This window comes from Pholcus phalangioides, unplaced genomic scaffold, assembly GCF_987345545.1.
Source record: "Pholcus phalangioides strain wild (caught in Gottingen) unplaced genomic scaffold, Ppha-v1.0 ptg000020l_1, whole genome shotgun sequence".
Lineage (NCBI taxonomy): Eukaryota > Metazoa > Arthropoda > Arachnida > Araneae > Pholcidae > Pholcus > Pholcus phalangioides.
Window position 1 is genome coordinate 8,578,508 of NW_028301613.1, and position 24,225 is coordinate 8,602,732.

The 24,225-nt window shown below is 36.9% G+C and overlaps 1 protein-coding gene across 2 annotated transcripts in view; it reads right to left on the reverse strand.

Moving 5' to 3' along the window:
- Positions 1-24,225, reverse strand: part of LOC149070936 (cell adhesion molecule Dscam1-like) — an 80,570-nt gene that overhangs the window by 7,295 nt on the left and 49,050 nt on the right. For both annotated transcript variants that reach the window (XM_089248594.1, XM_089248593.1), the window contains 17 exons: positions 11,522-11,671; positions 10,824-10,941; positions 9,533-9,705; positions 7,737-8,015; positions 7,344-7,609; positions 6,929-7,070; positions 6,568-6,729; positions 5,197-5,484; positions 4,929-5,048; positions 4,359-4,532; positions 4,108-4,255; positions 3,047-3,195; positions 1,637-1,768; positions 1,357-1,524; positions 1,136-1,206; positions 805-1,045; positions 386-481 (listed from right to left, as the gene is read on the reverse strand). In XM_089248594.1, the coding sequence (XP_089104720.1) occupies positions 386-481; positions 805-1,045; positions 1,136-1,206; positions 1,357-1,524; positions 1,637-1,768; positions 3,047-3,195; positions 4,108-4,255; positions 4,359-4,532; positions 4,929-5,048; positions 5,197-5,484; positions 6,568-6,729; positions 6,929-7,070; positions 7,344-7,609; positions 7,737-8,015; positions 9,533-9,705; positions 10,824-10,864 (2,650 nt within the window). In that variant the 5' untranslated portion in view covers positions 10,865-10,941; positions 11,522-11,671. The remainder of the gene's footprint in view (positions 1-385; positions 482-804; positions 1,046-1,135; positions 1,207-1,356; positions 1,525-1,636; positions 1,769-3,046; positions 3,196-4,107; positions 4,256-4,358; positions 4,533-4,928; positions 5,049-5,196; positions 5,485-6,567; positions 6,730-6,928; positions 7,071-7,343; positions 7,610-7,736; positions 8,016-9,532; positions 9,706-10,823; positions 10,942-11,521; positions 11,672-24,225) is intronic.

Below are 24,225 nucleotides of genomic sequence, written 5' to 3' on the forward strand. Positions count from 1 at the left end.
GGAAAAAGGGAAAAAGATGGCCAAATCTATTGTTCTATCACTTTGGTCCCCCCGAAAAAAATTTCTGGCTACACCCGATAAAAATCATAGTACAAGATCTCATCACGTAGGTCTCTTATATACATTCGTGTCATACCCGGATGGGTCTATGATTGAGATGGTACAGGATCTATAATATCTCAGCAGTGCAGACAACTCTGCTGCCTCTGCTGGATTTGGAAAGTCAGCTTTTTTTTGCAGGGGGTATCTCACTGTTTCTAATTCTCAAAGTAGCGCAAAGTAGGAGGCATCATCCTGATTATGATCTTCCTGTAAACCCATCTTTGATTGAAAAGAGATCAGTTTTGTTCTCATCGGACAATACTTCCAATCAAAAAATATTTACCTTTGACCATGGTGTCGTCAGCATGTCTGTCCCACCTAACTGTCAGTGAAGATGATGTAACAGAAGATACCATTAAAGATGGTGAAGTTGGTGGAGCTACAAAAGAAAATATACTCGATTTCAATCAAGACAGGCTTCAACCATAAAGATACAGATTTAATTACACTAGACTCTAGATAACTCAGCCATGCACTAGTCTGGCCCCCATAGCAATCCTGTGTTTTTAGGAGAGTTTTGTTTCAACACAGAAAAGAAGAACATATCACTTTTTGTCTATGCACACTTTATATTGTTTAAATTGACTTTTTTAATTAACTTCCGGTAATTTCGGTAATGCAAGCACACCCTGATCTGATATGCGTGAACTAGCAAGAATTAATAATAACTATAATTACTTTACCAGAGAAAAAAAAAATCACCTGCTTCCAGAGTAGTAGCTGTAACTTCATCGGACCTAGGACCAGCACCCGCAGCATTATAAGCCTGCACTATGACTTTGTAAGGGGTCATTCGATGTAAGTTAGTCAGGTAGCTTAACTGCTGCTCTGTTGTGTCACTGGATTCAATGTTTTTGTACTGATATTGGTCACTCGAGCCGGCCATTTTGTAACCAATGTAATATCCTTGGATGATGCCATTTCGGAGAGAGGGTTTAGGTGGCTGCAAAATGGAATTATTGTGAGTGAATATTGTAATATACAGATTCAGTGCAATAAATTATTCATTGAGGAGAAATGTTATTTTCCTTACCATCCAAATGACTTTGAGAGAATGAGATCCAGATGGATAGACTTCAACATCCAGTGGTGGGCCGCTAGGCACTGTAAAAAAATAACAAAAAAAAGCCCCAGATTTCAAATAAATGGAATCACGAGCATAAAAATTTCAAAAGAGTTTAAACTATCGTAACAATAATTTGTTTACTTAAAAAATGGAGCATAGACACATGAAAAAAAAAAACTGTGCTGTACCTTCTTCATCTGTATTGACCACAATGGGAGACGATGATTCGCTGTCACCAAGGGAATTTGTTGCGATTATATGAAAGTTATATGCAGATGCTGGCAGGAGACCTCGTACTATTGAAGTTGTATCTGATCCTTCAACTCGCACTTCTTTTGCTATCTCTTCCGCTGAATCTGCAAAGAGAAAATACTGATGAAATATTGAAATTGATAGTGCAAAAAAGTACAAAATTAGGGTGAATTGATATGTGATAACCGGGGCGATAATATGCATTAGTTCAATCACCTGTGGCATTTCTATACTTGATTTTGTACATTTGTATGGGATTGTTTCCACTGAAACCTGGCGTCCATCCCAAAGAAACAGTTCGGCTCGTTTTCTCCTTCAAAACAAAATCCACTGGAGCTGATGGAGGTTCTAAATATCAATGATAATAATCAATATATTAACCCTTTGGCTACTAATGACACTTTAAGATACCACTTTTTTTTCGATTCCCCCATAGCATCCTTTGCATACGTTGTTGGATGTTGGTATTTTGCACTATGAAGGCTGTATAACTATTTTATGATTACCACATGGCAGCACAAGTGTGGGACAACTAGTTTTTTTAACATATTGGTTAATAAAGTTCAGTTAGATGTTTCGCCCCTGTAAAGAGTGTTTACTGCATCATACTTTTGTGCGATGCAGTAAAACGATCATATACCACAAAGTGTTTCCTAACAAATGTACAAAACAAATTATGGCCTTCTTTGTGGTAAAATAAATAAATATTCATTGTTATGCATTATTCAACATATTCAAATTGGTATTTTTATTTTTATTTCAAGCGTAGAGGGCTGACAAAATTTTCAATTACCAAGTAAATTAATTCGTTGAGTACTAAATAATTTTTTGAAAAGAAATATTTTTGTTTTTTAGTCTTTGATTAGAACTAAAATGACCTAACATATAATTCATGTGACAATTATTTCATTTTTTCATAATGTGCTAGATAAAAGAGATTAATACAAATACAAATACAACGCCACAACAGGCAAACCGCCCAATGAGGTGGTCGACTTAAGAACATCATGGATCCCCGAGCCATTTTTTGGAGGCCCTACCTACTACTGCTACACCACACATGCAGCCTAATATAATTTTGCAAGAATTTACAGAAAACAAGTGGAGAGTGACATCATGTTATATATTCATAATATCATTTTATTTTCATACAAAAGTCTTGCTATTTCTTCAATTATGTCTGTTACACTATTGCCATTTTATGCAGCATGCCCAACAGTTTTTTATATTGAAACCTTTTCAACTCTTAGCAATGGAAAAGACTAGGTCAGTGTTTCCCAAAGTGGGTGATGGAAGAGTCTAGAAAGGTGGTAAAGCTTAGGGTTTAGCATAAAATCCTATGGATTCACTTGAGTTGGGATGCGATGAGAAGAACCATTTTTTGAGGAAGGGGAGGGATGGAAAAAAATGTTCGGGAAACTATGGTCAGTCACAATTGAAACTAAGCGTGATCAGATAAAAAAAAACCAGTGAATTTATAACTCTTAAATAGGATGACAGTAGCTAATAACAAACATGAGATGTATAATTTTACTAACAGCTATGATTTAGAGATAATCTTAAATTTTTTATCGAAACTATGAAGTACAGTAAATATTATATTCAACTTTGCAGAATTGAAATTACCTTCTACAACCAACTGTATATTGGTATCATCACTGCCAAACTGGTTCGAAGCTACGCAAGTGTACAAAGCAGAGTCAGATGCCTTGGCTTCTGTGATGGTCAGCAGAGACACAACTGATTCTTGCGGTGGCTCCTCTCTAACTGATAATCTTCAAATAAAATAATCCATGACAAAAAAAAGAAGTTAAATCACATGGCAAAGATCATAGGAGCTACAGTCGGAAATTTTCTTTTGGAAGAACTCAACTTGTATTCCAGGGAGGGCTGAACTGATTACACTGTAAATTTAATCACATGATTCCTTATGACTATATCAGTAATTTTCCCACATTTCCTAGTTGGCATGTCTAGCTCCCACTCTCATTTTATATAGCCTTCCTTTTATTTTTTTGCATTCAACGAACCTCTTTTGCTAATAAGATGAAGGCCATAGACAGCTTGTTTCAATAAAACGAGTTCCACAAACCCTCTTTTGCCAATAAATGGAATTCCATGAATAATCTTGCCAATAAAATGAATTACATGGACACTCTTGTGCGTAATAAAATGAATTTCGTGAACCCTTTTGTGCTAATAAAATGAAAGTCACAGAAAACTTGTATCAATAAAATGAAGGCCACAGACCCCTTGTGCTAATAAAATGAATGCCACAAACCTGTTGTTCCAATGAAATGAAGAAAATGGACCTCCTTCTCTGACTAACATTCAGTATATACTGACAAAATACTGAGTCAACTATTTTTTCATCAAGCCCCTATTTTACAAATATTTGTAGATAGATCTAAGTCAATATTGATGCACTTGAGAACATAATGTTTATAAGTTATAGTAAAAAATTAGCCCTTAAATTGCAACCTACTATAATCCAGTCAAATGAATAGCCCCAACCTAGCCTTGCAGATATACTTTGCACATCAATGATACAGTACTCCGCCAGTACAACACAAGCAGTATGGGATGATTTATGGGAAGCCACAACCCTTATTCCTGGTGGAAAATGGTAAAGGGGGGAAAAAAATTTCTTTCATTCTTTAAAAAATAGTCCTATAATGCTTACTGACCTCCGCAGTGAATGGATATCCAATGGCTGCTTATCCTTCTCCCATCTTATGCTGATCGGTGGGTCCCCACTAGCCTCACATCTCAAATGAGCGTCTTGTCCTTTTTTGACTGAATGAGTTACAAATTTCGTTTCAAACCCAGGTGGAGCTAAAGACAAGAGATATCGAGAAAAGTAAATATGAAAAATAATAGATAATATATTAGAAAAAACGATCTACTTATCCAACATAAATATATCACTCTTTCTTACTATGTATGGTCAGCAAAACAACCTTGCTGAGACCAGCTCCAATGTTGTTGGTGGCTTGACAGAGATATTGGCCGCTATCATCATTTTTAAGATCTTGCATGAAGAGCGACCCATTATCATAAACTTGTTGGTGATAGCCAGAGAGAATCTTCTGAAACTCTGATGGCTTCTGACCTGAAAAAGTAATTGGAATTATTTTAATAAATCATGCAAGAATTTATCGATTGAACTGGGATCAGAAAAATTTGCCTTCAACATTTTGTCCCTGTCATTTTACAATGGACAAGGCCAAGTGAGTGACTATGTGATGTATGAGGGAGTGATATATAAGTGACAGAGTGAACTGATGAGAGAGTCTTCCATGCATGCGCTCACTCAGTTGGTAATTCAAACACTCACTTGGTCACTCATAGAGTCACCCACTCACTGAATTTGCCTTGTCTGGGGACAAAATATGCTAGGGAATGAATGTCAGGGTCCAAGCTTTCGTAAACTGTTGAACCATACAGGATTTTAAACATTCATCAAAAAATTTACAGTGTTTTGAAAATTAAGAATAAATGTACTTACCTGGTGCTTTTTTCCAATATATTCTAGGCCTTGGGTAGCCGTCTGCCATACAGTTGATCAAAACATGTCCACCAAGTACAGCAGATGCATTGTTTGGTTCGACTAGCCATCGAGGAGGTACTACAATAAGAAAAAAACAATATTTTATTGAATAATCTGTAAAAATGTTTATTTTTTAATAATCAACTAAATTCTTGCTACGGAAGCTTGAAACCACTTGCTATTGTTTGGTGCATGGAAAATTAATGAAAGAAAGAGAGAAAATCACCATTAACAACCAGATGAGCTGTCCTGTTGACCGAAGCAGCATGATTGGATGCAGAACACGTGTAGTTACCATTATGTTGATAATTCACTTTTCGAAATACTAAAATAGCGGAATCCTCAATATTTTGCATAGTTACATCCTTATCAACAGGCAACGGGAATCCATTCTTCACCCAATTAATTTTGATCGGCGAATCTCCTTCAACCACAGTGCAAAAGACTTTCAGTTTCTGACCTTCATCAGCGTAAAGTACCTGAGGAATAGGCACCGGGTCAATTTTCGGAGATACTGTGAAAGAAAAGTAAAATACCAACATTTGCCACAGAGTAATTGACATGCATATTTGCTAATTAACATGTACTTTATGTATGTCTAGTCGCACAGAAAAAAAGAGATACAATGCACTAGAGTATGTACACTGCCTGACCAAAAAAAAAGTTGTAGACTATTTTATTGCACAGACTGTGCAATCCTCAGGAGGAAATGTTGTGATCTCAGATTGTTTCTGTTGTTCTGGACTAGCATAAGCAATAAAATGAAGTTTGTTGAGTATTTTAGTATGCTTGATGACCATCTACATCATACATTCTCAACCCATGGTCCGTGGGCCAAATGTAGCTCTTGGTTTCACCTGATGTTGCCCATGACCTCAAATCAAATTTTGCAAAAATCAAAATCACTTGAGTGTTCCCAGATCATTTAAGTGATCCACAGCATATTTACAGATCTTAGCACAGTTCTAGAGCATTTAAGCAGCCCGTGAAGATCATTTGTGACCTATGGCATACCTCCAGATCACTCAAGCATTGAGATCACTGAGTTCACATTCACAGATCACTTCACAGACCCACAGTACATATAAAGATCACTTAAGTAACCTGTGGTGCAGTTCCAGAGCACTAAAGTGGCCTGTGACATGTTTTCAAATGAATGAAGTGACCTGTGACATGTTTTCAAATCAATGAATTGGCCCACGACACGTTTTCAAATCAATGAAGTGGTTCACACTTTCCTAAAGGTTTCCTAAAGGTTCATGTATCAGCATGAACTCAGCAGACTTAATTTTATCGACAACCCTAGTCCAGAGCAATAGAAAAGAAAGAAAGGCCTCAGATCACAATATTTGCTCCTGAGGCTGGCACAGTAGATGCAATAAAATAGGTTAAAAGCCAGCAAACCCAAATCCTATTTTCAATTTTTCATAAAACCAACTGAATTATAATTTCATATGTTTTAGAACACCAATTAATTTTTTATAATCAATCAACCAGACGCAGTAATCATACATATGTAAAGATTTCACAGACAGTTCCTTGAACATCATGAAATCTAATAAAGATTTTATGAAAAACATAGAAATATATTAAGTACCTAGAACAGAAACATGAGCTGAACCTTGGGCTTCAGAACCACTTTGACCTTTAGCCTTACAGTTATATGTGCCAGCTTCAGTACTTATGTGAGCATCCTGAATCAAAAGTTTCCCATGCTCATCAATTTTCTGTCTGTGGTTAGTCGGGAGGACCATACCATCTGTTTGAACGAGAAGAAAGAAACTGAGATGACAGAAATTGGATATTTTGATCAAATGAAATCAAAGATAGAAACTGAAACAAAATTGGCAGCCTGCCATAGCATTTCATAGAGTATATTAACATTTTATTTCTACATGACAGCAACTATCTCATTCATGTGGAGAGTTGCTAGTCACTCTCAGCAAGACTACTAGTACCTTTAGTCCACACAATGGATAGAAGAGGATATCCAAGAACAGGGCAACGGATCACTAAATCTTTTCCAGCAACCACTGTTATGTTCGGCAATAATTTAGAAACGGGAGATCCATAAACATTTATTCTTGCAGAGTGAGTAACCTTTAAAGAGAAAATAGTTGTCATTTACAACTACTGTCACCATAAATATTGAAAATAAATTGACTTTTAAACTGCGAACACAGCTTAAATTCCTCTTCATGTGAGAAATAAGAAATTCCTGTAATTATATTATTAGATTTTAGCTTTTAATGGACCCGTAATCAATGTACAGTAGATTTTGCTTGTAACGTTTTTAAAAAGGGTCATGAAAGAAGTGTTATAAGCAGGAAATTTCCACGAATATTAGTAAAATTGGATTAATTTTTTACTCACATCAGCCAAAGTATTATGAGCAGTGCATGTGTAGTCTCCTCCATCTTCGACCTTTATGTGGCTTATATTCACAAAGCTCATGACATGACCATCCGTAGTAACAAAATCACCAACGCGAAAGCGGCTGTCATTTGGGATTGTGCCATCATCCAACAACCACGTGATCTGTGGCAAAGGATTCCCAAATGCTGAGCAGGCAAGAGACATTGGTGTTCCCGGCTGAAACGTTGCCCCTGAAAATTTGGACAGCCATGTTGGAGCAATATCTATAAAGATGGAGAAATGCAATAAACATATAGTATCAAACATCATTAATCTGCATGTAATTTTATTGATAAAATTAAACAAAATTAAATAAAAACTAATGCACTTGAGCCACAGCAATTAAACCACCTCCAAGTGTGAGCTCTGCAATGCTTTGAGCAGATTCGAAACTGTTGAAGGCAAAGCATTGGTACATCCCTTCATCTTCTCTTTGCACAGAGCGGATGTGCAGGACATCCCTTGACAACAGAACCACACGATCATCTCTATGATTCTCTCCCAAAGGATTCATGTCTTTTACCCAAGTAAGTAAGTCGATCGGATGACCGGAAGCAGTGCAGTTGAATGTTGCTGGCCTGCCAATGTGGATTGTTTGATACTGGGGCATGATGTTCACAGCTAAAGGAGCTGGAAAGACAAAAACCTATGTTTTGATAACATTCAATCAAAAAAAAAAAAAAATGTGGAATGCCCAATCCAAGCAAAGCTAGAACCGCAAGGGAGATGAATTGAACATTTGTTACTAGAAATACAGTCACTGGCAAATGAATGAAATGAATGAAAGGATGATGTCACTCTTCGCTATCCATACAAAGGTTTTTAATGGATGGCTGACGTGGAGATATATTTTGGAAAGAGAAAAATTCAGCTACCCTGCGGGGAATCAAACCTACATCCTTTCACTTTCCGGGTGAACGCCCTCCAGATTATTTTTGTATTATTTTTGCATTACTAAATTTTTGGTCAAGCTAATATTTTTATTTCATTATTAGTCAATCAATAAAAATGCTTTCAATTAGACGCAGCGAGAACATCTTATTAGAGGAAATTTTATGTCAGATTTGATGAAATATATTTGCTGTGCATGCTATGAAAGTGTCTATAACATTACCAGTCAAATTGACTGGTCATGGACTTTCTAGTATACCTGAAAATATCTCGGCCAATTTTTTTTCAAATTGATGAGAGTTGGACAGTATAATATTCCAGTATTTTTCAGTCATGAAATTTCAGCAATCTAAACAGTCTGGTTCATTGTGAAAACCGAGCGAGAAGATCGAAAATGGGAAAATGACCGGCGTGGTCCTTCTAGTGTTATAGTGTGTCGCAAATGATTCATACCTGGTATTAATCATTTGTAGGAATTGGACAATTCCACCATGAATGAATACAATAGGCTGGATGTAGAGGCAAATGTAGATACATTCATCCATACTGATGATAAGGCACTGATTTACAATGACATGTCTGATGTGGACATTCTTAATTCGCTGCTCGAGAAAGATGATAATTCAGGAAACAAAAAAATGATCTTGTTTTCCTTCTCCTGCAAACAAAAAAACAACTTTGGCCATTGGTAAAGTGCAACCTTTAATAGTGAGAGTAGACAATGGCGACTGCTTGCAAAAAAAGTGACTGACATCCTCACAAAAGAAAGGCAAAGAAGAGAAAGAAGTAAAAAAATCACAGCATTTTTTGAGAGAAAATAATTTTATATATACACTTGATTTGCAATTTGTTTCATTTATTTGAGTATCACATGAATGAGTCTATTTCCGTAATATATTTACATCTAGTTTATTTCTATAAATATTCTCATTCAATAATTAAATATGAGTGCATTCAAATAATTTATCTTTCAAATTTCTTTACCTCCAATAGGTTGACATGTTTTACTAATGCAATATTCTTAACTAGCACTGCTATTTCAATTCTTTCTTTACACCCCACTCTGAAATTTCTGATAAGTTGAACTAACGCTAACTTTGAAGTTTTTTTTTCTGTGGCTGCACATTCGACTTATCAAGATTTGATAGCAGTTTGATAAAAGCTTTGTAATACAGTTTGGGGTTTCATTAAAAAAACCCAAAACAATCAAGCAGAGAAGAAGAAATACTGAGATACTGAATGCATGGATGACTCACCAGTTACTGTGAGCATTGTGTATGACTTGCTCTCTCCAGCAGTGTTGTTAGCCACACAAACATATTTACCGCTGTCCTTGATGTAAATAAACTGAAAAGTGATAGAACCTTCTACCTGAATGGCTCTTCTGTTATTTATATGGATGAGGTCACCATTATTCTCTTTATACCACCTGGAAGGTTTATAAGATCATTGTGATTAATTTAATATTGTAAATATTTTGTAAATATATTGTATAAATATTTATATATATTGTATGAATATTTATATATATTGTATAAATTGTAAATATATATAAAAATATAGAAAAGAGATAGCATATTTCATATTTAAACTGCATGTGCACACCAAATATAGTCAGACTCTGGTATAACATCTCTCATTTTTAACACAAACTTGCTTATCTTATATATTATCAGTTTTTAGAGGATCCTGCCAGCATAACTAGCAAAGCAAGTCTACTTAATATCAAGTCACCCACCTTAACAAGTCATTTTTATTCAGTCCCCCAAGGGTGACCTTGGTCTGTGACTGTACATTTCAAACAAGCACTCTGATTTTGTGAAGAAATCAAAAAGTTTATTTAGGATATACTGAGGATATTATTAGGATATTTAGGATATACTTTATATACTGAGCATTTGAGTGCACTAGTGTTTTACAGGTGAGTGAGCTATGTTATAGTTTTACTATTCTAAACTTTTTCTATTTCAGAAATTTCTACATCAATCAAAGCTGCGGTTAGATTTGAGAGAAGAGAAATACTGAGAGACAAAAAGTTTGCACACTGGCAAACCTGAAAAATGATCGAAATATAAAAATCTGAAATGATCAAAATCTATTTCAAACTCTGAACTGGGTTTTTTGGCGGGCCTTTGGCGGAACTATTTTAGGGATCTCTCCTATAGTGAATTGATAGTGCAAAAAAAAAGAGAAGAGAATTGTCCTGGGCCCTGTCAGCCCAACCCTCGTGTAAGCCATGTCTGTTCTCTAAGGGTGAATGGTTTAAATTACTTCAAGTCAGGCATGGATCCAGGGCAATGTATCAAGAGGGGTGATTAATTTTGAAAGATGGTGGGAATGTCTTGTATTTTATGGGACAGACCAAGAAGCTCTTGAGATGGATGATTGCCCACCCTTCTGGATCCACGTCTGCTTCAAGTGATGGAACCAAGGTTGAATAAACAAGCTGGCTGATGAATATGATTGACTTAAGAGTTTGTGTATTATGTCGCACATAAAACTGATTTTTTATAGTTAAAATATTGCTATACAGGTAAAAAAACTTGCCTGTACGATGGAGGTGGATAGCCAGAAGCCACGCAAGACATTTCCAGATTCTCTCCAGCCTTCACAGATAATGAGGGCCTGATTCCTGCTATTTTTGGAGCTGAATTCCCATGTGATTCTGAGAAGAAATGGTAATAATTCAATTAAATAAAACTGTAACATAATTGCACAATGATAAGCAATTTATACCAAATAAGCGGAATCATTTAATATTATTTTAAACGAATGATAAATATTGGGTGTGGTAGCCCAGGTCAATAAGACACTCGCATAAAGTACCAAAGGATGTTTAGAGTTGTTGTGAGTTTGATACTCGGTTCGTCTTTGTCAGAAACTTTCCTGACACAGGAGTACAACAGAAATGATAACATGACCACAAAAAAGATTGCTATTGTAGGGAGTCCCATATCAAAGAGTTAACGTACCAATCTTTTGGTCAGTATGAAAATAAGGCTCCCTTTCAGATTTGGAAATAAATTGTAGGTCTCAGTATAATTAACCCTGGTGTGCAGAAAACTACCATGATGCGACATAAATGATCAAATGATAAATATTGTTTCTAAGCATCTATTTTTCATATACTTCATGCAGTAAGACTTAAACAACTGAAATAGGCACCTATTAACTCTGATACATGTTTCAAGATCTAAAACCACAAATATAATAGTTTATAGGCCAATGATACCATAAGGAAGTACCTGTAACAAATAGTCTGCCATATGTTTCACTGGAAACAAGGTTTCCTGTGAGTTTGTGCCTTGTTACACATCCATAACTTTTCACACTGTCCGCTTGCACAACTCCCCGAATGTGTAATTCACCATAGGGAAGAATACTGAATCGACCACCTGCATGAAAAATAATAATTTGAAATTAAAGACAGGATGAATATTCGGCTGCTATTCAGTAGGCCTATTCAACTTATTCAGCCATTTTGCCAAATATTCAATTTGGACGAATAATGCTTAGGTATTCGGCCAAATATCTGTACAAATCTAAGTACATCAAACAAATTTTTAAAAATTATGTTAATTGGGATTTTTTTCATAAATTTAAAATTTACTGTATGGTGTGTATCCCTTCCTGTGGATAAAGGTTAGGTCAGGGGGAATTTTTCGGGCAGGAAAGCGTGAAACTGAAAATAGAATCCTACTGCAATAAGGTGGAAGTGAGCATGAATTACAAAAGTTCACAAACTGAAGGACGCACTTAGGCAAGATACGAATTGAGCTACTAAAAGAAGTAAAAGGGGCAAAGAACATCTAGAAATACGAAAATAAGTCATAATTTTTATGGTGCATTACTAGTTGAGTGTAAATAATCGTTGATATTTTCTAATTAAATATAAAATTGGTAAGAAGGGTTACAAAAAATTGATTTTGTAAATAATATTTAAATACAATATCATTGTTAAATTTGATAGTCAGTGTCATGTCAATAAAACTCTTTCAAATACCAGTTTTTTAATATTTATTTGAATACATTGCATAATTAAAATTCAATATCAATCATTTGAAATTACCAATAATTTTATTTTTAATTAAAAACATCAATTTCATTTATAATTTTGATGAATTTTAAGAAAATGGATATTCAGTATTTAGCCAAAATATTAGCTAAATATTCGGTATTTGGTCAAATGACATCCCAGTCCTACTCGAAATTATTAAAAAATAAATAAAAATGCATAAAAAGACTTGAAGGGCAATTTTTAACTTCACAAAACAGTATTTTACTTTGGCATACAGATTACAAACTGTTATCCATACTTTGCCTCGATGCCAACACAGTAATGTTTTCTTGCTTGCATTACCATCATCAAGTAAGTTTCTCACAACATTGAGTAGGGAATAATACTTTTTAAGGTCAGGGTAGCAGGGCTGGCTCTAAGGCCATTCGACCTGTGCGGCTACATAGGGCACTACTCCAGAAAGGGCACCAAATCCGACGTGAAAGGGCAAAAAAATTAAAGATTTTTTTTAGAAACTGTTGGGATGAGGATAAATTGAGGGGCAGGGAGGCACCAAAAGTAGATTCCGCACGGGTAGAAATTTTGTTTGGAATCACCCCTCCAGGGTAGGAAAAAATTCTAGCTCGAAGAGGGATGGTTGAGAGTTTATTTCTGATTTAATTATATCTGTGGATCTGTCCGTCCTCCCCTTTCCTGGGAGAATAATTATGAAATACCATCCTCTGATACTTTCTTGCTTTTTTTTCCTCTCCCCAACCATAATTTTTAAAAACTTATCTCGCCTTTTTCCTTTCCCCCAACTACCTGCATGTGATTGAGAAAAGTTCTATGGCTTTATGTTGCCCAATTTGTGAATACAAATCTCTTCCGTGGGAAAAAAAATCTTCATTTACAACTTCTTCTTTTTTTCTCCTTTTGTTTTTTGTAGCAACCACTGACAGAAAATGTTTCTCCCATGGCCAAGACATCGTCAAGGAATGGAATTGACCAATAGTTATAATAATAATGTGGTGAAGCATAATTCTCATCACCCAATAGAAGGATATTTTATGAAACCAAACTGCCAATGGAAAAAGGGAAGGAAGGGGGGGGGGGTTGCTTTTCCTTAACCCTTTAAGCGACAATTAGAAATTACTAAATCTCTCTTCAAAATGCTATATCTTTTTTTAATGGAGTAGGCTTTCTTCCAAATTTCAGCAGGTGCAAACTAAGAGGTATAGGGAAAAGTTTTCCCACAGAGCAATCAACTTTAAAAAACATCTGGGACTAACAATGCTAAAATAAGAGGCTTTTATGAAGGCGAGATATTTCGCCATTGTCACTTAAAGAGTTAAACTTTACTTTTTTTTAAAATTAAATTGATTACAAAATTTTTTTATTTCAAAATAAGGAAAGCAGATGACAGCACCAGTGCAATACGAAAAGAAATTCCTGCAACTGTGGTGCACAGAAAGTTGTTCCGTAGAAAATATAAATATACACAAATAAGAAAGTAAAACACAAAATATAGAAAGTATAAATAAACACCTAGGCTGGTCATATTTCTTTCATAAAAATACAAGAGGGTTGTCAAGGCAAGTGAAGTTTCCAGTTACAGAAAGAAAAATTGTCAAAGGTAAGTAATGATACTGCTTTTTTACAGCCAAAAAAAAGTGTCCAAGACAAGTAAAGTTACCAATTACAGCCACACAAAGTTGGAACTATGCCAAGAAGCTGAGTTGGGAGAGATATTTGCAATGGGATAAGTCCGGTAGCTGGATTTCTGGCATTCATTTAGCCAGAAAAAAAAATGTAAAAGGCAAGTAAAGTTTCCAATTACAACCAAAAATGTTGTCAAAGGCCATCTATAAGCCATGAGAACCGAGGCGTACGTGGGGGGGGGGGGGGGGGACCTCGGTCCCTCCCCAAGCCGACCAAAAATTCGAAAAAAATTTAATACTTCGGTGAAAAAATTAAAATATCGAAAGAAAATACCCTTTATATATTAACCAATTTTTGCTAATTTAAATGTCTTTTGAAGGGTGGCAACTCAAAATTTCTCGGGAAGAAAAATTTTGTGCCGCCCCCCCCCCCCAAGCTTTCTGTGCCCCCCTCCAAAGGTCGATCCTGCACACGTCCCTGCATGAGAATAATCTCAATTCTTGATCTCAAAAATTCAACTTAGCCTCCTTGTTAAGAATAAGGGGTTTTCCCCTTATTCATGACATTATAAAAAAAAATTCGGACGCAAGAATTACGGGCATATCTAGTAAAGTACGAGTCATATGGTCATTCCTTATGAGTTACCAATTCCTCCCAAGTTACTTGCCCGAGCGCGGCAGAAATACGACATATTGCTCGCGGACAGGAAAAAGTTGTGCATACCTACTCTGGGGGGAGGGGGGGGGGAAGAGAAGCAGGCACAACACGGCGAATTCCAGAAAAAGGATAAAAATTAAACCTTACGACCACCACCGTACATTCATCGGGATCGAACTAGACTCCATCCACGGACGTGAAAAAGCCATCACGACACCCATACGACCGACCGCACAGACCCATCAAAGTAACAACACGGTGTGAAATCTATTTCCTTTTGGGGGGGGGGGAAGACCCGAAATGCTACATCAATAATGGAAATTTCGGGCCCTTCTCTCCCCCAAATGTTAGCTCCTTGACAGATAGGATGCCTTTTTAGATGTTTTGATTTCTCCCCTCCCCCACGAGAAGATATCGGTATATGCATTTTTTTTATACTGACATTGTTTTGGTATGATATTTTCGGATCCTAAATATTCAAATATTTAGTTATTCCACGTCCTCGATATTCTAATGTTATTCCGGTCACCCCTACTCCCCTTTTTTGGGAGATATTCTTCGGGATAAATCCGCAACTCGTATTGAAAATGCGAGATCGTTTTCCTTCCATCACACACACACACAAAAAACATTCCATTTCCCCAGGAAAAAAAGGAACCACCTTTTCGTGGTGGTTCGGAATTTACAATTCCGATGCTCCCTCCCCTCCCCCATATTCAAAATATCGATTCAGAGTCTTTTGAAGGTTCGGCTTTTGGGGTAAAATCTATTTTATACTTTTTTCCTTAGAAAGAAATTCAAGATGGAAGAGAATTTCTTTTTTGCTATCTTTCCCTCATATAGGAAAATATTGACAAATGATGAATGCTATTCCGATATCAGGGATGCTTATTGAAGGCACCTCCCTCCTGCAGCCATCTTTGTTTGACATCATGACGGAAGAGAAGAGATGCAAGGATCTCATATGGAAACGAGGGCTCCTTAAATAAGTACTACAGTATGTGCTGCGACCACTCCTATCTCGTTTTAGGGAATACCGTTAACATGGGCTGCTTTGGGGGGAGGGGGCGGGGTATTACTATTTCCTAAAACGAAAAAAATGATTGAAATATGAGTGCTACAAGCTGATCGCTTCAGGTTCGCATAGTAGCCGGCAAATTCCGCCAGGCGTAGTTTGGCAAGCCCATCTTCACACTAGCGTTCTATTTTCATAACCGTGTTGAATACACGAGTTTTGTGAGTTGTCAAACTTTCGTTTGTGCAAGGAATCTAGTATATGTTTCAGTTTAGGTAAGTACCTCCCCCTGACCAAAACATGGCCTGCCGCTTGGTTTATTTATCATAGCCCGGCATTGGTTTAGGTAAGTACGAAATTCTAAAGCCAATGCCATCCTGATTAATAAAATACTTTTGTTGAACTATCAAGTTTTTTTGGTAATATATCAAAAAATAGTACTGGCAACTCCACAAAACGGGTTACTTTGTCCCAAGAAAAAAGTGGGACAAAGCAGCGGAAAATGCTGGAGCCAGGAATTGGTAATGGTAAAACTAAAAAGTCTGTTGAGGCCATTGGAATTTAACTCCGCCAAAACAGTGGAAATCAAATCTCTGAAGGATACTTTAAAAGATGAAAGTATTGCAAAAATTTGCTTGGAAGGAGAAATGTTTTTCAGGACTGGTTATGAGAGTAGCAGAAACTGGCACAATTGTGGATCGAGCCTACAAAAAAAAAGCTTGGAAGTGGCCAACAGAAAAAGACAACTTTTTCTACAAATGGTCTAATATCGCACGAGTGATCAAGCCTTCAAAATTATTGAAAAGGAGCGACTTTTTTTCTGTGAATTTTGTGTAACCAAGAATGGAAAGTTGTTTTTGAAATTATAAAAGACTGATACAAAGATTATTCTCGGGTACCGTACCAATGTAACCTATGTAAGACTGATGTTGTTTAATCTATTTTTTCCTTTATTGATTTGTAAGCATGTTTTTTGTTTTGTCAATGAAGTACCAGTGTAAACTAAGAATAAATAAAGTATATGGAGGGCTCAAAACCAAATAAGTGTAAGTCAGTTTTCTGAAAATGACCTTCGTATTGCAAGTGCTTCTTTATTGTTCAGACTATCAGTTTCCAAAGCATTTAAATCGCTATCTTTGTATTGCAACAGCAGATATTGCCGTTTATACTGACCCCAGAATAAAAACATCCTTTAATCTCATTTTTAATGTTTATCGACTTACATTGATTGGCTTCTGAGCCCTCCATATGCAGCAATGATTTCTACATTAGTGACTTTGTAGATGAAACTGGCATTGGAGCTAAATGTGGATGTTTGAACAATCGCAGTACTTTGTAGCACTTTTCTTTACTTTTCTTTCAAACCGACCACAACACTGGTCTATCGTCGGCGAGTTGCACCGGAAGTGTGCATATGTACCTAAAAGTCTGAGTGCGTAGTCAAATGTGCGTAAATTTTTCTCAAGTGCTGCCATCTACTTTACAAACTGTGAGTGAAGCGCGATGAATGAATTTGTAGATCTGTTGCTACGTCTAAAAACTAACAGACAAAGTTTCTTGCCCTTATTTATACCTTTCTTTCCCAATTTTTGAATTCAAATATCTCGGTGAATATAGCACTTAAAACGTCGAATTTTTTTTTTGGTGGCCTCAGGAGAGACAGGGCAACAACTTTCTAATTGGGTTTTTGAGGATAGAGTGTCCCATATAAAAAGTTAATTTTTATATTTTGAAAACTATACAACTTTTTTTGCACAATGAATGTGTGACGTATCTCAGCACGTTATTTAATTCCCTACACGTTATTTCGATACTTTTTCTAATTGGAAGCGCTAGGATCAACGGTTTGTCGGTGAAATGCGGAAAGGGGAATTATGAAATCACCCTTTATGAAATCCCCTCAAAGACTACAGGGAAAAAACGATTTCGAGGGAAAAACTTTTTTCCCCCACTCACACTAAAAATGTTCATCTATATATATATAATTTATTTTCCGTCTGTTTGTGTGCATGTATGTTCTCTATCTATATCTATAATTTTGTACTATTTAACATTATCAATTAATGTCATCTATTATATTATACTATCAATATCTACAAATCTACAATTTTAGATCGATCGTCGCCAAATTTTGCATATACGTATACCAAACAGCGACTTGAACGACAGGCTACTTTAAAAGTTTGCCAGAAATGGACAAAAAACTGTAGGGCAACAATGGCAGGGGTCAGCACGGATCATGGCCTCAAAATTAGTGAAAATAGTGACCAAAATGTTTGAAAAAGTGACCAAATAGTGACCGAAATGTTTAAAAGTGACCAAATAGTGACCAAAATATTTTTAGAGAGAGAGACCAAATGGACAATGAATTTTGATTATTACCAAATTGAATGAATTGAAATTGAATTTAGTTTTAACTTTGCATTTCAATAGAACTCATTGAAATTGCTTTTTTTACATAATAGATAGAAATAATTAAATCAAACTCAAACGCATTCTGCTAACCAGAAAAGTTTTGAATAACTTATCAAATTTATCAACAACTATGTGTGAGAGAATAACTACATTACATCCTTTTTAAGTAACAGCAGCAATGCCTTCCCCCATGTTGCTTTCCACAACCCATCTTAAAATCAAATTAAGCAGGAAAAACTTCAAAGCGGGAAAATTTTTTCCCATTCAAAGAAGGGAAAAAAATGAAATAACACCAAAATTTGATGAGAGAATTTGTCCCATCTACATTCCAGTGGATTTTTCATTCATGTTATGCTATGAATGACATTATACAAAATGTACTCAAACTTTTTTTAACTAGTACAAATTTGATTTACATACCTAGGTTTGTATAATATGTTCCAACAAATTTTAAGAAATTTACTTAATGATTAAAAACCATAAAATTAAATTTTTAACATTTTAAATTATTAAATTAAAAAATTATTTAAATTATTAAATTGAATAAAATATTTAAATTATTAAATTGAATAAAGTATTCAAATTATTAAATTGAATAAAATATTTAAATTATTAAATTGAATAAAGTATTCAAATTATTAAATTAACTAAATTATTTTAATTATTATATGTTGAGGGAGGGGCAATCCACCCTCCCCCCAGCGTCAATGGCAGAGCCTACTGATGTATACATATATATGATGTATATCAATTGTCATTGTGCCACACCCCTAAGACCTTAAAGTATCTCCACCTATGGCTGGACTGGGAAAAGTGGGCGAGTACTATTTTACAGGCGGGGGCACCAAAATAATACTGTCCTTGGGTGAGGGAAAAAATAAACCAGTTTTGAAATTTGTAAAAATATATATTTTCCCTTTTTTTACACACACAACATACACCCCTCCAAAAAAAAAAAACACATTTACTCCTTTACCCAGAAACACAGAGGTGGGAAGTGACAAAGTCCATTTCGGAGCAGCTTTGAAGCAGCAAAATTCAGGATTCTGAGCAGTTTTGGAGCAGCAAATTCAGGATTTGGAACAGCAAAATATAGGATTCGGATCAGTTTTGGAGCAGCAAATTCAGGATTTGGAACAGCAAAATATAGGATTCGGATCAGTTTTGGAGCAGCAAAATATAGGATTTGGAGCAGATATTTATTGGAGCAGGGAAATTAACAAGAATATTTTCGTTAACCCTCATCCCTTTTCAAAATAAAACTGCACTGTCTTTTGTTATCAAAAATCTTTTCATCAGCTTGTTTTTGTTTTTGGTGTTTTAGGCTTTTGACACCTTGTTTGAAAGAGAGGCTGTCATAAAATTTTTCACACCAGTCTATTTAAGATGATTTTTGCTTACTGAGGGCACTATTTGCTGTCTTGAACAGCAGCACTTCAAATGAGCAAAAAATTTTCTATAAGTTTTTTATACTCGGAAAAAAATTGTTGCAAAATGGGGGAGAATTTCGGAAGAATCAACACGACGTTTGGCGATTAAGTACGCATTATTTGGCGTACACGCCAAATATATATAAAACACGCTCTTAGAAAGAATCGTTTCACGGTAAGCAGGAACAAAAAAGAAATTCTGGACATACGAAGCAAAATTAGCTATTTGGCGCAGAAAAATACGAAAACACTGTTGGAGCAGGATGTCGCAAGATGTTAATTTTGGTGCGGTGTGGTGTTCCTACCCCTGGAAACAGTATAATTTTGGCCCCCCCCCCCGTAATTTTTAACAGGAAAAAAGACTCAGTGGCCTTCCCCGGTAAATTTCCCATGAACCTTGTAAGCACCAACGTGGCGACTTTTTTTTCGAGCCAAGGAATCGCCGTTTTGCGGTAGTCAATTCAAGATGGCTGACAAAGAGCACATAAAAAATTAAAATATATAATTTATAATATGAATTAACCTAATATGCGAAAATCGATAGAAATATATCGGGAAATACGGAAAATTAGGATGAAATGAACACAAAAATCGAATCAACAACATACGGGGTTTATAAATGCGGTTGATACAGAGTTTATGGATGCTGCTGTCAGGGCTACCTATTTTAGCGCGAAAACAAGTCGCCACGTTAGCGCTGATCCTCCCGTAACTTTCAACGAACAAAAATAGTGAATTCGCCCCCATCCGGGACACCCGATTTACCATGGCCGTAATACAATTGTTTTTTATGGAGGGGAAACGTAATTTTACTGCCCCTTGACTGTGAAATTCGATAATTTTGCAAAGGAATTTTTATTGCCTTTTCTTAAATATACCATTCCATCAAAAACGCCGTCCAAGGCATTGCCCCCCCCCCCCCGCTTTTGGATCTGATCACGGTATGTAGCAATCCCGGTCGCAAGTACGAACGAAAATTTACTATCGCTCGGGGCCGGTATCCACTCTTTTTAACAGAAAATGAGTAAACTCGGCACCTTTCCTCGTTCAACACCCGTGGAACCAGACCCCCGCCCTCTCCTATTGCGGTCATAACAGACTCGAGACAAACGTTTTAATAACTTCCGAGGTCTAAAAATAAGATTTTTTTACACATCAAGAATGGCGCGCAAGATGTCGATATTTGTTGGGGGGGCAGAGCGTACCGACTGAGCTGAAGAAAAACAATGATCAGAAGTTCATTTTGAACTCTTTTTCCATAAAAGTTGCAAAAACAAAAAACAAGATCATTTTCGTTCATCAAAAATACGGCCGGCAATCAAAAGGGAGAAACAAATCGAATCCCGACATACATCCATGCGGAAAAAACAGATATCTCACTTATAGAGAAAAAACCAGTCTATATATCCGTGCTCCCGTGAGGGTACGCCGTCGCCGATTTGCATACAGCGTCGGAACAACCGGTTCCCGCACGTGCATGGAGAGAAAAAAAAAGGAAAACAATCCAACAATATTAAGTCAACAATCAGTATCGTGAAGATGCTCTAAATTAAGTTACGGCCCGGGCATAAAAAAAATTAATATTAGGCCCTTCAAATTAGGAAAGAAATGTGAAGTAGGGGCCAAAGGCGCGCTCGGTGTGCCCATCGTTAAATCCGCCTCTAGTTACGGCTCGCATGCACGTTAACTGAGTTTTTATCAGCCTGATGACAAATTTTCATCTGATTTGGAAACCCTTGTGTTAAACTAAATGTTGAATTGCAGGATTCTGTGATCTTTTCATAAATAGTTCTCCTTTCGATCAAATTTGGGGGTACGGTTTCTTGCTGAGATTTAAATCCAGTTAGAAAAATAGTACGAATTTTATTTGTCGATAGATCGCGATTTTCAATCGGATTATTTTTTTTTTATTGTAAGTAAATTCAAAATACATGCGAGCTTCTTTAACCTTGGCCAGCTACAAGAGTGTTCTCCAAAGCGTATTAATAATACGCGTCTTTAATACGCGCTTTGGTATTCTCCCGCTGCGCGTAAGTTAGCTTCTGCACGGGCTCTCTAATCGTCATTTCAAATAACATTAAAAAAAATTAACAAAAGTAACGATAGAACAAACAACAAATGTAACTTGCTCGATGCTCCAAGAGAGGTATTCGGCCCTTAGGACTAAAATTTTTTAAAACAAATAAAATAAAGGATCAATTTTAAAATAAGATGAAAATGAAAGAACGAGTGAGCACGTGGGGAAATAAGAAAGAATGGTAGTATAGGGGGGAAAAAATTCTTTGTTGTAAGTACGCCTTTTATGCTAGTTTTTTTTCCGACCGGCTTTTCCATAAAATGACGATTCTTTAACCAAGGAGCTTACTTTTTCCAAGCGCCTTGAAATCAAGTTATACTGACGTCACACGGTATGCTCCCGGGAAGATAAGATGCCTTCGATCGTAGTTCAATGAAGGGAGGGAGAAAATTAGCGATATTGAACAGGTAAAGTTCCTCCTTGAAGAAAAGAAAAACACTGACAGCAGAAAAGCGCGCGAGACCGAGGTTTTTTTGCTAAAAAAGTGGAAAAAGTGACCTGGGCCTGAAAATACGTAATAAAAGTGACCAGTTTCTAAAAAAGTGACTTTTAGTGAAAAAAGTGACCCGTGCCGAGCCCTGCAATGGTTTTTGGGCCTCAACAATAACTTTCGGAATGTTTACTTTGGTTACCGTCGTTCCCTAGTAATGCGTTTCAGACGTGCATATGCCTTACAATGGTTTGTCACTTCCAGTATATATATGTTTAATAGTTTATGCCTTTATAATCGCTTGCCACATTTTCAGTCTTCCCAGTAATAAAGCTTTTTGAATAGACATCAGTCAGAATCATCATTATTATCACTTTGAGGGTCAGGCAAAGGATGATCCCCATAGAAATCAGTGTTAAAATCGCCGATTTTACTGTAGAAATGCGGAAATTTAGTGGGGGTTTCCGCCACATCAATAACTCTAAAAATTGTACTGAATTCTTAATCTTCTTTTGAAATATTGAGTTTGCTTAGAGACATACGAAGCCCAGAAAATTGAATATGAAGTAATTAGCTGGACCTATTTTTGAGTTGAATATCCATGCATTGAATTCAATTTTTTATTTATATCTTCTCAAGCATGAAAATTAATGACTCCGTATTGTCTTTTGATATTCAACTGCATAAATTAATAGTTTAGGATGTTTTAAAATTAATTATGGGCACCTTAGAGTACACCGAAGAAATTCCACAGCTTTAACTAAGCATTTTTGTAAGCAGAAATAGGCAGATGAATAACTTGAAGTTCTGGGGGGGGGGGAATCGAAATACCTAGCGCCCCTTGAAATAGGAAAAAAATATTTTCATTTCTACGTTTCTTTAAATCTAGATTTGCTTCTTTCATGAGTCGCGCAGGAAGTCGCCATATTGGTTAACTTAGGCACGATTTGTACGTCTCTTAAAGAAAGAAGGGGGAAATCACGTGATCCAAAAAGCCTCATTGAAGAAAACCCGAGCAGCGCCGGGTTTAGCAGCTAGTCTATATATACACTGCTGGCCACCGTAAATGCAACACCCTGAAGGAAGCATGCAAATAATATGAAATTTACAACATGCATTAGCGGAGGTGAGATATGCAAATGATTAGAATTTCAGCGCAGACGCACATCACGCGCGCCTGTGGCGCCACTTCAAAGCGCTATTTAAGGCTTGGAGATTTCGACGATTTGAAGTACGTCAATTGTGTTTTTCTTGTGGTTTTTTCAAAAGAACGATCATCTTTTGATCAAGTATCCGAGTTCGACAGAGGAAGGATAGTGGCCTACCGAGATTGTGGATTATCTTTCAGGGAAATCGGTAGTCGTGTTGGACGAAACCAAACAACTGTAATGCGGATATGTGATCGTTGGATGCAGGAGGGTACGACGGACCGGCGTGTTCGATAGCATCCACCTCAGTGCACCACTTCACGTGATGACAGGCGTATTGTGCGTATGGCAGTGACGGATCGCTCAGGAACATCACGAACCATAGCACAGCACATTCAGTCTGTACCGCATCATCCAGTGTCTGCGCGTACCATTCGACGCCGTTTACAGCAGAGTGGTCTGTCCGCAAGACGTCCATTGCTTCGTCTACCCTTGACGCAGAACCACAGATGTCTCCGCCGCCAATGGTGCGATGAAAGAAGGATGTGGACGGCACAATGGAATGAAATTGTCTTTACTGACGAGTCACGCTTCTGTCTGCAACACCACGATGGTCGGATTCGAGTCTGGAGACACCGTGGAGAGAGGATGCTGAACAGCTGCGTTATGCACCGCCACACTGGTCCTGCACCGGGTATTATGGTATGGGGCGGTATTGGATATCACTCTCGCACTTCTCTAGTACGCATTGCCGGTACTTTAAAAAGCCAGCGCTACATCTCCGAGGTGTTGGAGCCAGTTGTCCTTCCTTACCTTCAGGGCTTGCCCACAGCCATATTTCAACAGGATAATGTGCGACCACACGTGGCACGCATTGTCCAAAGGTTCTTCGTCAATCGCCAAATTGAATTGCTTCCCTGGCCAGCTCGCTCTCCGGATCTTTCACCGATAGAAAACATGTGGTCCATGGTTGCTCAACGATTGACCCAGATTACATCCCCAGCTGCCACACCAGATCAACTTTGGCAACGCGTGGAAGCTGCTTGGTCTGCTGTACCCCAAGAACACATCCAAAGTCTCTTTGAATCAATGCCGAGGCGTGTGGCAGCGGTGATCTC